This window comes from Neoarius graeffei, chromosome 20 (genome assembly GCF_027579695.1).
Source record: "Neoarius graeffei isolate fNeoGra1 chromosome 20, fNeoGra1.pri, whole genome shotgun sequence".
NCBI lineage: Eukaryota > Metazoa > Chordata > Actinopteri > Siluriformes > Ariidae > Neoarius > Neoarius graeffei.
The window spans coordinates 35,833,954-35,851,142 of record NC_083588.1 but is presented as its reverse complement, the minus strand read 5'-3'; the positions used below and the strand labels follow the sequence as shown (position 1 = coordinate 35,851,142).

Genomic DNA, 17,189 nt, shown 5'->3' with positions numbered 1-17,189 from the left:
ATACACCAGCAGAGAGAGAGAGAGAGGCACAGTGACATGGCTGGAACAACATTTTATCTTCAACAAATGGAATGAGACAGACAAAACTGGACTGTAGTCCAAAAACTGAACACCTTATAACCCTGACTCCAAGCTTATACTAGTTAAAGACTGCGTCTAGCAGTTTAGCTAGCTAGCCTGACTTTTACACAAACACTGTGTACACTGTAAAAAATAATTTGTTGTGTTAACTTAAAAAAATGATTAACCTGCTTGCCTTAAAATTACAAGTTTGCTGAAACTCACATAGTACAGTGGCGCTTGAAAGTTTGTGAACCCTTTAGAATTTTCTATATTTCTGCATAAATATGACCTAAAACATCATCAGATTTTCACACAAGTCCTAAAAGTAGATAAAGAGAACCCAGTTAAACAAATGAGACAAAAATATTATACTTGGTCATTTATTTATTGAGGACAATGATCCAATATTACATATCTGTGAGTGGCAAAAGTATGTGAACCTTTGCTTTCAGTATCTGGTGTGACCCCCTTGTGCAGCAATAAATGCAACTAAACATTTCCGATAACTGTTGATCAGTCCTGCACACCAGCTTGGAGGAATTTTAGCCCATTCCTCCATACAGAACAGCTTCAACTCTGGGATGTTGGTGGATTTCCTCACATGAACTGCTCACTTCAGGTCCTTCCACAACATTTCAATTGGATTAAGGTCAGGACTTTGACTTGGCCATTCCAAAACATTAACTTTATTCTTCTTTAACCATTCTTTGGTAGAATGACTTGTGTGCTTAGGGTCATTGTCTTGCTGCATGACCCACCTTCTCTTGAGATTCAGTTCATGGATAGATGCCCTGACATTTTCCTTTAGAATTCACTGGTATAATTCAGAATTCATTGTTCCATCAATGATGGCAAGCAGTCCTGGCCCAGAAGAAGCAAAACAAGTCCAAACCTTGATACTACCACCACCAGGTTTCACAGATGAGAGAAGGTTCTTATGTTGGAATGCAGTGTTTTCCTTTCTCCAAACATGACGCTTCTCATTTAAACCAAAAAGTTCTATTTTGGTCTCATCCATCCACAAAACATTTTTCTAATAGCCTTTTGGCTTGTCCATGTGATCTTTAGCAAACTGCAGACGAGCAACAATGTTCTTTTTGGAGAGCAGTGGCTTTCTTCTTGCAACCCTGCCATGCACACCATTGTTGTTCAGTGTTCTCCTGATGGTGGACTCATGAACATTAACATTAGCCAATGTGAGAGAGGCCTTCAGTTGCTTAGAAGTTACCCTGGGGTCCTTTGTGACCTCGCTGACTATTACACACCTTGCTCTTGGAGTGATCTTTGTTGGTCGACCACTCCTGGTATCAGTGGTTTTGAATTTCTTCCATTTGTACACAATCTGTCTGACTGTGGATTGGTGGAGTCCAAACTCTTTAGAGATGGTTTTGTAGCCTTTTCCAGTCTGATGAGCATCAACAATGCTTTTTCTGAGGTCCTCAGAAATCTCCTTCGTTCATGCCATGATACACTTCCACAAACATGTGTTGTGAAGATCAGACTTTGATAGATCCCTGTTCTTTAAATAAAACAGGGTGCCCACTCACACCTGATTGTCATCCCATTGATTGAAAACACCTGACTCTAATTTCACCTTCAAATTAACTGCTAATCCTAGAGGTTCACATACTTTTGCCACTTTGTTTAACTGGGTTCTCTTTATCTATTTTTAGGACTTGTGTGAAAATCTGATGTTTTAGGTCATATTTATGCAGAAATATAGAAAATTCTAAAGGGTTCACAAACTTTCAAGCACCACTGTAAGTCAGCACAATGCAACTTGATTGCCTCATTATGCTAACTTACTTTGAGTTTTAATGAACTCAAAATTTTAAAGGGGAACTGAAGTCATTTTTAAACTTGCTTTATTTCTTAATTAATGTGTTATTCAATTACGTTTTCGGTTTTAGTAACCTTATATTGTGACTCGTATTGGCAACTAATTGCAATTAAATATTATACTTATCGGCCTATTCGGTTTTTAGCCATGTTGAATTTAGTTTGTTTGGTCCACGGCAGGCATCGCTTATCCGTGTGATCTTCACAAGACTTGTGCGAGACTTTGAAACGTGAAGTATCAGCCAGGTGTCAGTGCCGCCATTTTGAAAACTGTTTTCCCAATGAAATATTGCACAAAAATGAGTTTAAATGACGATTACTTCCTACTTTTTTCAAACTTTCCTGATTGCTATCAAAACAAACAAAACTTCCGGCTTGATTACGTCAGCATTCGAAAGAGGGCGCGTGCGTCTTTTGACGACATTGGCAGATGTTGGTCACTTTGATTTCCGCTGTACATTTTACTTCCGTCCTACGATGTCTCACACAGGTCTCAACGAATCTCGTTTACGACCATTGCTTTGACATATGGACTGATATATTACAGAGCATATTTCAAACACTCATAACTTGCTATAGCAGTGACAAAATAGCGATCAAAAATGCATTCCTATATTTAATAAAATGAGATACACTACCGTTCAAAAGTTTGGGGTCACCCAGACAATTTTGTGTTTTCCATGAAAAGTCACACTTTTATTTACCACCATAAGTTGTAAAATGAATAGAAAATCTAGTCAAGACATTTTTCTGGCCATTTTGAGCATTTAATCGACCCCACAAATGTGATGCTCCAGAAACTCAATCTGCTCAAAGGAAGGTCAGTTTTATAGCTTCTCTAAAGAGCTCAACTGTTTTCAGCTGTGCTAACATGATTGTACAAGGGTTTTCTAATCCTCCATTAGCCTTCTGAGGCAATGAGCAAACACATTGTACCATTAGAACACTGGAGTGAGAGTTGCTGGAAATGGGCCTCTATACACCTATGGAGATATTGCACCAAAAACCAGACATTTGCAGCTAGAATAGTCATTTACCACATTAGCAATGTATAGAGTGGATTTCTGATTAGTTTAAAGTGATCTTCATTGAAAAGAACAGTGCTTTTCTTTCAAAAATAAGGACATTTCAAAGTGACCCCAAACTTTTGAACGGTAGTGTAAATAGAATTTTGAGAAAAAGAAAATCTGCCTTCAGTTCTCCTTTAAGGCAAACAGGTTACTCACTTTTTTAAACTCAAAACAACTCTTTTTTTTTTTTTTTACAGTGTAGTCAGAATCACACGATATCTCCAGAATATCACCATTTCCTTCAGCTGTGTTGGTAAATTACTAAGAAAGACTCAAATCTAAATTCATACTCTCTACCTAATTACTCTTAGCATTGACTGCTAATCCAACTTCTGTGCTGCCATACTGAGAATCAGGATTAATGTTGATGTTAATGCACCCAAAAATGATTTAAAACAAATTTCCAGTTGTATCAGCAGGTTCTCAGACATTTCAGTTAGATATTATACAAGTGTAAATGCAGCCATATTTAAAAAAAAAAAAAAAACATTTTCAAGCACGCGACTGCTGTAGATCTCATCTTTAAGGAAATGAAAAATAGAACATTGTGTGTTTCTGACGTGAATAAAACAACTAAAAATGTGCGATGTGCTGCTTTTCACATTATACAAAATACATCAGTCCGATTTCACGCTGCTTAACTGGAAACACATTTGACTACAAGTGAAGATGCATGTGGTTAAAATCTTATCAGGACTCAATCCAGATGACAAGCAGGGGTCAAAATGTCTGGGTTCACTTGAAGAACTGCACTTACTCTAGCAGTTATGAAAAGCTTTATATGTTCTGCAACATGACAAACCACAGTAATTGAGTCGATATCCAGTGTTGGTTGTTATAACGGTATAACAATCGTCTAGCAGCGCGTGTGTTACATGTTAATTATGTCATATTGCAATTTATACCACAGCGCTGTATACGGCAGCTCTGACAGTAGTGTAAGATAAACGTTAAGTTTATATTAATGTAACATTATAGAAACAGCTCTTGCATGGCAGATGCTCAACATAATCTAAGACTAATAATAAACGGGTTAAGACAATGTCATGTTTGTTTGTTTTTAACAAAGAAAAGCGTATAATCATTGATATGGTGAATTTTTCTGTTAGGAGACGATCATTTAACATTTGAGAAAGAAATCTCAGGCGTCAGCACTTTGAAACGGTCAGTTTTCCGACACAGGAAAGTGTTCAGGATAGAGGAGGTTGTGCTTTCCGTTTTCTTAGTAGCACGACAAGCTGTATTCATTTTCACCTTATTAACTTCGAGAGAAATAAGAGAGGCTGGTGAGGGGATCAGCACGGCCTTTTGTGTTTTATTCCTGACAAAATATACGACAGTACAACTTAACATCACAGTTTGAACAATCAAGCAAAAAATTTAATCATCCAAAAAAAAAAATCCAAAAGAAGTAAAATTTTATAGTATATTTTCAGACAAGGTTCTTGGTTGTGTGCTCGCAACGTTCGACCCTACTATGTGGTATAACTTCTATAACTACATTTTGTGGGATTTTATTAAATAAAGAAGGGCAAATTGAAAGACATAATTCATAAATATTCTGAGGAAACCTGATCTACCGTCTAGTTTCTATAAGGCGTGAGCAGAAAGCAGCTGAAAAGCAGCTAAAGTATACCACGTCCACCTGCACCATTCCAGTTAACCTTATAGTTAACTGAGTATCAGATAACACAAAGCAAAACAAATCAAAGTGTAGTGTGAAATTATTTTTTATGTGTAGCCTACGCACTTCCTGTTCATGCTGCACCTGCACATGGATATACACATACTGTATGCACCACACACCAGCATGTGGTGGGATTGAGTTTAAACCATGTTCCCATGAGGCAGTCATTCTTAGCACTGATGAAATTAATGATAGCGTTCCTGTAGTCATTCGTTCATTCATTCATTCATCTTCAGTAAGCACTTTATCCCGGTCAGGGTCCTAGTAGAGCTGGAAACATGGAATGTGTTTGATGGGATGCCAGTCAATCTCAGGGCACCAAGCGCACACACACATTCACTCACTTTTCACACCCAGCAGCAATGTAGAGCAGCCGGTCCACCTACCAGCCTGTTTTTTGGACAGTGGGAGGAAACCGGAAAACCCAGAGGAAGCCAAACCAGTGCTTATTTTGCAGACCCCTTAAAGTGCATTTAGGCTAAATTTAACCAGTGTAAAATTCCATCATTAGAAGAGAGAAAAGTTGTAATAGCCGTGGCTCGAGCAAGTAGGCTCTTTATTATTTTATTGGCTCGTATTCATTTAACTTGGAGAAGGATGAAGCTCATAAACCGCATGTGAACACAATGTGACGTGTGTAAAGCAGGAAAAAGGAGAAGGGCTGCATACAATTCTGAACAAAAAGGGGATGTTAACAATCACCTCCTAAACAAAATGGTAATGCCTTCTGTAAAGGAAAGCCTTTACCTGACTCAGGCTTGTGTGAAAATGTGATATGCCATATTTTTCGTCAAACCTCGGGAGTGACCTGTTGTGTTTTTAAGGTTTATGAGGAAGAAGGAATCTTTAATCAAGTAGAAAGCTGTATCTGATTGAAGGGATGCCAACTTAAAATGAAAAAAGGACAATGTAAACTTGCAAAAGTTTCAAGCGAGAGATCTTGTCAAACTTATTTACCATTTGCCCATTGGAGCCATCACATTTTTTATAGTAAGTGCAGCTGCTGAAGAGTTTGTGAACAAACCGCACTGTGGTTTTTATCCACCGCCATGTTTGCATTCCATTTAGCCCTGAGCTGGATTCCATATTTTCAGTCCAACTGTGCCCTTCTGCCTGCTATCTTGTTAACCCTCACCACACACATCAAGAGCAGAAGCTTTATTCCCACTTCACTTTGGCTAATGGGCCTTGGACTGGCTGAAAGCATACTTCAACGTAAGCGATATAAGCAGTTGCTTACGCAATCACTGGGGTGGCTTCACTTTCCTTGGTTGTTCGATCCCAGGCCTAGGGTTGAATTGATGGCCAATACGGCCCCATGCTTCACTGTCATCACTTTATATTCTCACCAGAGGAATGCTGCTGATTCATGAGGAGGTTCCAAATGGTTTTCAGCAACGTCGATTCACTTCTGCCAGCCCAAACATTTACACAAGCTATATTTGGGATGCTCAGAGGGCAGAAACGAAGGGATATGGCTATGCTAGTTACAGCAGTTCTTGCCTCTCATAATGAGCTTAACATGTAGCCGCCATAAAGCAGCAGCTGTTAATAGGAGGGCTGACAGCTTCCAGTCCCTCACTCTCATTTGTTTAGCTGTGGACCAAGGGGACTGAAAGGTAAACAGCTTGATTGCCGCACTCTCCTCCGGTGACAAACTCTCCACTCGTGACGTCGGTATTTATTGTTCGAGTCAGCCAACCATCTCGATGTGCTTGTTTTGGATGGGAAATGGGTCATCATGCCAGAGGCGTGCAGAAGAAAATCGGGAACTCATTCCCGCAAACGTGGCGTTTGCGGCTGTCCGCGACAGACCGAGCAGGGAATACGGTTCAGAACCAAATCCCCCTCCAGCGGCAGTGTGGAATGCCTCATGCTTTATTTCCATGATCAACGACTTCATCTCTCATCAAGAGCAGTGTAAACAGCATGTCACTTTCCACAGCTATACCCTTTTGTTTTAATTTCCGCATCTCTCTATTCCTTTTTGCGAACTCCCTTCTACCTTACCTATATCACAACCTGTCAGCTTCTCTTTTTTTGTGTTTCGGCATGCTTTCAGCTCTGATGGAACATTTTTGACCACACTTCACTGCCTAGCCAACAGCTCCTTACACCCCACTTTCGGCCTTCATTAGTACTTCTGCTTCGGACTGTGGTCTGAAGTGCTCTGTGGTGGGCTGTGTGGGGGCGTAAGTGCTTTAATATAAGAGTAGGTAGGCTCACTGGTGGGTGGCTCAAGTACACAAATCCAGCTATGACTAATATGAAGTGTCCACGTCAAGTGCACACTGAAATTCTAAACACCTTGGCTCAAAGTTGCACCTTATCACTGATATTCTGAAATGTACTTTAATCACATCTGATCACTTCATGAATTTAAGTAGAACGGGGGAAAAAAAAAACATTTATGACTACGGTCAAAAAGTGGTAGACTTTCATTCTGGAAACTGATGTCAAAACAACTTAAATCTGTGTTGGTTTATCCCATATGTCCTGCTGTTTTTAAAATGTCTGCTTCTCCAGAGGACATTTGAAAATAGACCAGCTCCTCCTGTGGGTTAAGTCGTGTTTCCATCCCATTGTTTCTGATCCCATTTAATTTGTAATTGTCCTATATTACTTAACGTAGGTTCTGCTTCTACTCAGACAGGATTTTCACGTCAGAGTAAGTCTGAGAAACATAATTTATGTTCATGATGGAAAGGGCAACAGTGGGGAAAAAAACAATGCCTATTTCATGAAGTCATAGTTGTACAGTAACAGACTGGGTTTAATTTAGCATGGAAAGTGTGGAATTTTTTTTTGTTGTTTTTTGTTCTTCAGTACAACCATGCACAGAAAGCAAGAGATAAAAAGGGTGTCGTTGTAATGTTTAACAAACACTTCCCTCAGACTCTTCACTGTACCCAAACAGTGTCAGAATATTGTCTTGTTTAATTCCGTGAGTGATGTCTGATCTTCACGGGTGCCTCCCAGTCCTCACTAATTGCTTGACAGATTTCCTGAGACTGGCTCGCCTCAAGCTGTTTTCAAATTACTTCTCAGTTCCATAAAAACCTACCGGCCTGATGAAGAGATCTGGGCTGGGACTTCAAAACTGCAACTTTATGGTAAACGTTTGGCAGTACGAGCACGCAACGAAATTCTCACTTTTAATGTCCGATCCTCCTAACTAACAGCTTAAGCAGAGGGGCTTTGAAGTGCGCCTCACCGCCCCATTAATGGTGAATGTTATTCAGGCTTTATTTGCAGCGGCTGTGCCTGCCAAGAGCCTTTACGTTGGAAACTCAATCAGAGAGGGCTGCAAGAGGTCTACATGGCAGATCACAAACCTACAGTGAAGCACAAAGGATTTTAAAACACAGAGAGAGAGAGAGAGAGAGAGAGAGAGAGAGAGAGAGAGAGAGAGAGAGATGCACATATGCAAAGATCAGGCACAGTGACAACGTGCAACCCACACATATGCTGGTATGCAGTGTGTCGGCCCTACACATGCAAGTAGGAAACTCAAAACACACACACACCATAAGTTAGACAGACCCTTACCAGATGAACACTCAAATGTTCACAGGTGCAGGCTATAACTGTTCACCCGGCTCTGCTCGAATGGAGGTTTCTGTTTAGTGGGCTCTCCAAATAAAGTTCCAGACTGTATACCAGTTCAGAGGGTATGTTGCTCTGTGAGTTTACACAGACCCAAGCCTAAGCTTCAATATGTGCACTCATGGAGATCAGTGCAGTTTGCACTGCAGGTCATCTAGGTAATATTTTATAATAACTATCATTAATACATCTTTTCCTAGAAGGGCACTCAGTAGAGTCCATACCTCCGCCAAGCCAAATATTATCAACTTCAAAATCAAATCACTTGAACCTAGGATAATACTAAACCTGTACACCAAATTTCATCCAAATCCGTTCTCTATTTTTTGAGTTACATTGGGAAGAGGCAAAAAAAAAATCCTGGATCCATATACTGTACATATCCTGAATTGCATCAGAATCCAATCATTTGTTCCTTTCCTCAAAATTTCATCAAAATCCGTTCACTACTTTTTGAATTACTTTGGGAAAAAAAAAAAACAAACGGAGGCGAAAACTTAACCTCCTCTCACAAAGTTGGCGGAGGGAATAAATATGAGCTAATCATTGGTTGTTCGTCTTTATAGCACATCACAGTTGAATTCTCGAATCTGATTGGTCAAAAACAGCACAGCTCAGATTGTAGCCTTGGCTATAACAAGAAAAAAGGTTTATATTAATGCCCTTGTTCTAATACATTTTTGTTTCTATAGTAAACAGCTCATACACAGGGACCTGTACAGTGGATGCGCTGCAGTACATAATCTTTAGTTTATTGTCCAAGACACATAATCTTGGACAATAAACACATTCACAAAAATACTATTGTTGTTTACTAAAGGAAAACCTATCATCATTGATGCGGTGATGTTTTTGTTAGGAGACACTTATTTAATTTACTATGGATGTAGTCTCGGGCGTTAGCGCATTGTAACAATCACAATCACGCTGCTTTGCAAAGTTTCCCAGCATGGGGAGAGAGAGAGAGAGAGAGAGAGAGATACTGGTGAATGTTTATCATTGCTATAATGTAAGTGAAAACAGGAACTAACTTGTCTCGCAGACGTTCCACACTGTAAAAAATGTCCGTAGAATTAACAGTGAATTTATGTAAAATCATGACATAAAAAAACTGTAAATACAAAAACAATGAAGCAGTGTGTAATTTACATCAATATACTGTAAAACTCCTCACCAAATACCACTGTTAATTTAACAGTAAGAATATGTTGAATTGATCATATTTTTTTGTAGAATTTACAAATTGTTGTAGTTTAAACACAGACAAACTGTAATACTAAAACAGAATGTGATAGTTAAAATTACATCATTGCCCTGTTAAAAAAATAAAAACGTGGCTCAGTCGACTAAGGCGTCATACCATGAATCCGGGGACCCGGGTTCGATTCTGACCTGAGGTCATTTCCAGATCCCTCCCTGTCTCTCTCTCCAGCTCATTTCCTGTCTCTGCACTGTCCTATCCAATAAAGGTAAAAAAAAAAAAATATCTGTCTAGTAGATCATTGCTTGTAACCATCATTTTGAATCATTGTTTATTGTACAATGAATATCCGTAAAATTAACAGTTATGTATTGATTATTGTACATTGAATACCTGTAAAATTGAACATTTTCAAACTGTTGTTTTTACAAGTGTTGATATACCTTACCGTAAAGCCATATACACTGTCACTGTATTTTTTACGGTGAAAAAATGGCAACCACAGCTGCCAGTTTTTCACTGTAAATTTGACAAGATTTTTTTTTACAGTGCACACCATTAAGTCAAACTAAAAACCATTTATATGTGCGATGTGTCATTGTATATTCAAATACCTGCATGGTCTGGTGTGTTACTTCTTACATCAGTGGCATTTCATGGCAATGTTTGTATGCATTATTGCCTAATAATAGTAACAAACAAATCGTTTAGTGTTCAGAATTTTAGCATTAACAATCATTTTAATAAATCACACTTAATGTTTTTGCTCATGTGTTTTCACTCTTAAAGCTAGACGGCCTTTCGATTTCATAAAATTGGTGAAATTTAGTTCCCTCTGAAATTTGGTCATTGTGATACATGTTTATTTCTGCAGTATCTAAAAAAAAAGCCATTCTGTGGCTGGGAAGTTATTTAATTTGAGGGGATTCCTGAGCAAATAAATTCCTGTGCATGAAATCGCTCGCTTCGTGCAGTCAAGCAGACAGAGGAAGTTCGTGTGCACATGCTTCTTCTTTTCCTTCTTCTTTTGGGTTTTACAGCAGCTGGCATCCACAGTGTTGCATTACTGCCATCTACAGGTTTACCTTGACCGTGCATTGACAGTTACATCATTCTGTCGCTAAACGAACAGCTGATCACACCGAGGTGCTCGCTGACCGCCAATATTTATTAGTTTGGTCCTGCGTTTCCTTTCCTTCGCAACATAACGTCTTTTCTTCTCCCTTTTCGTTACTGTAGTCAGTCTTTCACATTTCATTCACGTCCTCCATTTTTCTCTTCTGTTTCAAATTTGTATCCCATAATGCCTTGCGTGAAAAGGGAAAGCCCACCACATGATGCATGACATAGTATCTTGAATTGGGTCATGGTGAAGCAGGAAAAAATAGCGGAGAATTTAGGGCCACGTGGCCTTAAATTCATTAATTGTCCTATTTTTTTTTAAACTAATAAAATTGGATGTCTGTGATTCGAATGCAGTAGCTTTCGTTCCACTAAACAAAAATAATTGAGTGTCAGGGAAAATTCTTTTTATGACCTACACTTGAAAAATCTGAAAGGCAGTCTACCTTTAATGGAGCATTAATTAATATGAACAAAAGATTTTACAAATTTGAAAATGAATAAGTGTTTATAAGTGAGTTTATGTGCCTTGCTCATAATTAGCATAACAATGTTTTTCCGCTACAGTGTCTTTCCTCTATTCCTTTGTTCTTTCAAAAATGAGCTGTAATACATTAGTCAAAGTCCCTCCTGTGCCAGGATCTGGTCTTCCCAGTCAGTACCGACCAGGCCCTTAAGGCGCATTGAGCAGCACTGCTGTCCGTTTCAGTAGCCTTCGGTCTCTCGCCTATTACACAGCTAGGGTTACAGCAGGGGGCTGATCCTCTGGTAACCGCAAGAGTTTGACTCCCTACTCACATCTTTATTGCGGTGTGCCTCACCAGATGGCAGCAGGTACCATTTTTATGATGGTCTTTGGTACGACCCAACCACGTGTAGAACTCGTGGTCTCCCGGTCAAGAGGCGGACACGCTAACCACTAGACCAGCTCATGGTGTAAGACATTAGTACATGTGTAAAAATCATTTCAGTGAGAAAGAATCAGTGACACGTCTAACCATCTCAGACAGGCTTAAGCTAAGTGCTTGCATTATTTTACAGTCATGTTTGATTCGACAGCTTTACACATGTGTAAGTACGAGTGCATATACAGGACCATGCAAAAATCATAGACAGCCTATTTTTTTTGTATGAATTTTGCATTATGTTTATTTTATATAGGGACAGTAGAAGATAATAAAAAATAAATAAACATTTTAGATTTCCAAATGTTCCTTTGCTAAAGGCATTTGCAGCAATGAATATAACATATAAAGCAGTACCACTTTTTAGACAAAAACATGAATGCTGCAAAACTTACCAATGTTCTCAAAAAAATTTTTGTACAAAATGTACCATAGACTATGCATTTCGAAATGCAAAAGTTTATGACATCAAGTACTGACCTTTTTTTTTTCTTTTTTTTTAGTTGGTGCTGTTTACTGCTCTTTTTGGATTTTTTTTTTTGTGAAGTATAGAAAACATAACTATATTATTTTCAAAGGCATTTTTGCTTTCCAGCATTTCTGTACCGAAGACTTTTGCACAGTACCGTACTGCATGTGCATTCGTTGTGTTTGGGTCCTACACTCCTACACTACACTCCAGACCGATCATGTCATCAGCTTAACAAAGAAAAAACAACATGAGCTTGAACCCCTGTGAACCTACAGCGATCTACATTGAGATCTGTTACAGACGTCTTGGCTAAATAATTGATTTAGGGCAGAGTGTTTTGGCTTTAATTGGTTCTTTTCTTTAACGCCGTCCAGGTTGCTATAGTGAGCACGAGTGTAGTGTGTACATGTTGTAAAATGTGTAAACCATTGCACAATATGTTTTAATTGAGATAAATGATGTAACTTCGTATGGAATGCTTGAGGTCACTCTTGTTGAGCAAATTTTGTTTGCAACATTTTATAATAAAAGGTTCTTGATTCAGTTTGCTCTTGAGCTAATCTGGATTAACTGATGTGTAAATGTATGATGTAAATATTTACTAATTAACTGCACATATTAAAGAAAGCATTTGTAACACTTCAGCTTTAAGATTATCTGGTGGAAAACAGAGACTGTATGTGTTATTGTTGAGGGTATGGACATGTCCTGTGTTTATACTTGGGATGAGCGATATGGAAAAATATCATATCATGATTCTCAAAGGCATTTTTATGATACACAATATGTATCATGATATATAGGGATATATAGGTTTGCTCACAAACTGACAGCGAAACAATAGTGTTGCATTTAAAAAAAAGTTTGATCATTTTTATATTTAAAAAAATATTTTTCATAACTGGAGAAAAGAATTACAAATGTTTAAAATGACACGTTTTAGAGATTAAGTACAAAATATTAACATTGACTTAGCTGCTTCCAATCAGTTTTATTTTTATTTATATTTTTTTATGAAAATATAGCAGAATAGCCACAGTATCTCAGAAAAGCTTGTTGTGACTTAATTTGGATCTTGCAAACAGGTCTACAGTGCTGTGCAAGCACCTTTTTTTTCCATACAGATGTTGTTATTTTATGACTTCGACATTATCGAGTCAGTACAAAAACATTTTAGAGTCCAAACATTCGTTTTCCAGCGCAAAATTAAATGTCACAGGAAAAAAAATGTTTGTATCTGAGGAGCATATTACATAAGAGGGCACTTTTCAAATTAAAAAAGAAAATATAATGAAGGCTGCTGGGTTTTGGTGCAAAATTAAGAAGCGAGTGTGACAGTCAAAGTGTCCAGAAGAACTGCGGCTGGTTCTGTAAGATGCTCAGTAAAACCTACAGCTCATTTCCTTATAAAACTGCACGCATTGTACTGGAGACTACTATTTTTTTTTTTAAAGCAAAGGGTCATCTCACACCAAATATTGACTTTGTTTCATTTATTATGGCTTAATGTTGTTTATAGAATATGTGCAATATCATACATGCTCCTATATATCCTTTATTATGCAATATATTTAATATATGTAGCATAGTTAGTATATTTTATTCAAGGTTTTGGGTTTTTTTTTGTTGTTGTTGTTTGTTTTTTGTTTTATGGGTTTTTTTTATTTAAAGTATCTAATTGTAAAATTTGATATTTTGTTTACCGGTCTATATGCAATCGTTATATGCAGCAGTTATGTTGATGTAAGACAATGGAACGAAATTTCATTCAAATGTGCATTCTGAATGTACAGATGAATTGCAATAAAGTTATCTATCTATCTATCTATCTATCTATCTATCTATCTATCTATCTATCTATCTATCTATCTATCTATCTATCTCTACAGCATTTCTTGACATGTGCCTGAGACTTTTACACAGGACTGCAAATCTGTTAGCGTAAATTCATGATTTACATACTTTTATTAACAAGAGCTTTCGCTCCATACATATAACCATAGATTATAAACCTTTATCTGTTAACTGCTGTTTACATTTGTAATGTTATAAATAAAACATCTAGCCAGTGAATATATTTAGTGTCAACATAAACACATTGAGCAAATTATAAAGCTTATGTTTTTAGTATAAAGTTACAGGATATTTCTCTCTTTTTTTTTGCAATTGCATGATTTTTCACGTCTACTCATGTTTTTTTTTCTTCCGTAAAATATCTACGAATGTTTCATGACTCATTTAATTTTGAAGGAATATATAGTAATGTTGTAAGGGTACAGGAAGTGATGTACATTGTAATCCTGAGTACACACATGAGCAACTACTGTACATGAACTGATTTGTTAACTTTAAAGTTTGGTATAAGCTTGGCTTATAGTTATAAATGATCAATTAACAGTGTATACACACATCAACAGAAATATGAACTGTTATTTATGAGTATGTTTGTGACAAAATCTAAACAGCAAATAATGTGTTCATGTACAGTATATAAATGAAGTATTAATGAAAGTTATTATAAAGGGTTACGTACCGATCTTTAAGAAGATGTTCTTAATGTCAGAATGTCAGCATTCAAGCATCAGGATCAGTATTTTTACTTGATATGTGCAGAATCTTGGAAATGTTAGGAAATAGAGATAGAATCGGTTGTAAATGCTGTGCAACAATCATTCAGTAGTTGTCCTTTGTTGATAAGATTCAGAAGGTTAAACCATACAGCTACTGTTTTTAAACTGGGATCTGTGCATTAAGAAAGATGTGTGATATTTGTTTTGTAACAGTATGCTGACTGTGGAGCCACTAATACACTTATTAAAGTTATCATTTATTTATAGTATAGTTATAGACCTAATTAACAGGCACTTGCGTTTGAAATTATTACATTCACACAAATGTATGTCTCTCAGAAAGTCGTTAAAGATATATATATATATATATATATATATATATATATATATATATATATATATATATATATATAAAACAACTTGAATTTGAGTTGAGAAAGGCTCTTTTAATGCTTTAACACAGATAATGTGTAACTGGTTTGGTTTCTGTGAATAGAAAGTGCTCCAGTAAATATATTTTATATGCTTGTGTAGTGAGAGTAATTCTGTAATTGATAACACACAAAAGAATCTACTCTGTGACCATATGGACGTGGACTGTGATTTTTTCTTTCCACTGAAATGGGTGCAAACTAGTGATACAGCGTAAAGTAAAAGGTTTTAGATTTTATAAATGGCCAGATCAAATTAGAAAGTGCTCTACTGCTGCTTTTATGGGTTTTTTTCTTCAATTAATCATTTCTTTTTCTCTTTCAGCATGTGACTGTCATCCAGTCGGTGCTGCAGGTAAGACCTGTAACCAGACCACGGGCCAGTGTCCGTGCAAGGACGGTGTGACTGGTATTACCTGTAACCGCTGTGCTAAAGGCTACCAGCAGAGTCGCTCGCCCATCGCCCCCTGCATCAGTAAGAGAAACCCCCCCCCCGTCTCTCTCTCTCTCTCTCTCTCTCTCTCTCTCTCTCTCTCTCTCATGTTGCTGGCAATCATCCAATAACACACTGGCATAAAGAGGAGTAATAAATCACAGTGCTAGGTTATAGGGGTATAATGCCTGATATTATTAACAGATAAATTCAAGATAAACTATTAGAAACCTTCTCAGGGGTAGCATTACATCTTAGCAACCTGACAAGCTGACAAAAGGTTTCAAAATATAACACTTAAATCCAAATAAATATTAAATAACAGCCATTAACTGGTATCTATTACCATTGCTATTTTAATAACTCCCGAAATGTTCTGTACAAGTGTCTTATAAAAATATGATCATTGCAGTAAAAGCATTAACATGTTGATTGTTACTTACTTACTTAATGCACTCACGTTTAGCTTTAAGTTCAAATACGTCGCAGTACTATTTGTGCAACAAGCTTTAACTGAGCAATCCCAACTCCCATGGGAATGAGGTGGATGAAACCGTAAAGAAAGTTTACCTAAACACTTACTATTCATGAATTCATGGCCTTTTCATTTCCGGGCTGCATCCCCCGTTCCAATTCCTTGGAGAAAGATTCTGCTGTTTGACCTGCGCTAAAGCAAACAGGACGAGCTGACAGGACGGGGCCTGGTGTGTTCTCAGCGATGGCGCGTCAAAGCCATGAATCTAATGGTCTGTTCTACAGCCATGATTGGTGATATGTTTATTGGTAGTATCAACAAGGCTGCAGATTCCGTCTCCATGGTGATAAACAGCAGGACCACACAACAGACAGCAGCGGGGGAAGGTGGAGGGGTGACTGGCACTCATCCCTCCCTAGCTGGCATCGCTCGATAACATAATAGCAGGAACACAATGCAGGACTGTTAGTGCTCGCTTCTACTGTCCTTCCATATTCTAATGCACGTTGTTGTCGATACGGGTGAATTTAGCCTTTAGAAAAAAGCTATCTGGAATATGGAACTGTTCTGATATGTTTGGCAAGATTTCACTAAAGCGAAATGAAACTTGTGGACCCTGTGGAATTAGGTTTTCCTTCATTTTACTGAAAGAGTAACCAATCTACTGTAAAACCTCAGGAGCAAGCCCGAGCACTAGAGCTGCAAAGATTTAGTTTCTTATATATTTTGTGAGATAATGTGTTTTAGTTTTAATAGGTTGATTTTTTTTTTAAAGCAACACTGATATCAAACATTTTGCCAGCTGCAGTTTTACTGTGGCCGGAGTCCCTAGTGGTGTATATTTTACAAAAGCGAACAATGTCGAATGTAAAGAGTGTGCTTTGAGAAGCAAAACCTATTAAAACTAAATACATGCTTTTTCATCAGCGATCAATAACATGGCTATTAAAAAGGGCCTTGAGACTCCCTCAAGCTTAATAAATCATGACACAATAAATTCAATTCTTAAAGAGGTTCGTTTGAGCAATTCTTCTGGTGTTCACTTGGAAAACGAAAGCTCAAGCAAAAAGAAAAAGAACATTATTTATTGGTCGTTTTCCTTGTTTTGTTTTCCTGCTTACAGAAATTCCAGTCGCCTCCCCAACTGCGACCTACACCAGTTCTGAAGAACCATCAGGTGAGTAAAACATCTCATCTCATTATCTCTAGCCGCTTTATCCTTCTACAGGGTCGCAGGCAAGCTGGAGCCTATCCCAGCTGACTACGGGCGAAAGGCGGGGTACACCCTGGACAAGTCGCCAGGTCATCACAGGGC

At 37.8% G+C, this 17,189-nt stretch overlaps 1 protein-coding gene across 1 annotated transcript in view; it reads left to right on the top strand.

The window, feature by feature from the left end:
* ntn1b (netrin 1b) overlaps nt 1-17,189 on the top strand; it is a 74,968-nt gene that overhangs the window by 42,730 nt on the left and 15,049 nt on the right. Inside the window, exons 3-4 of the mRNA XM_060901591.1 lie at nt 15,292-15,441; nt 16,998-17,051. Of these exons, the coding sequence (XP_060757574.1) occupies nt 15,292-15,441; nt 16,998-17,051 (204 nt within the window). The remainder of the gene's footprint in view (nt 1-15,291; nt 15,442-16,997; nt 17,052-17,189) is intronic.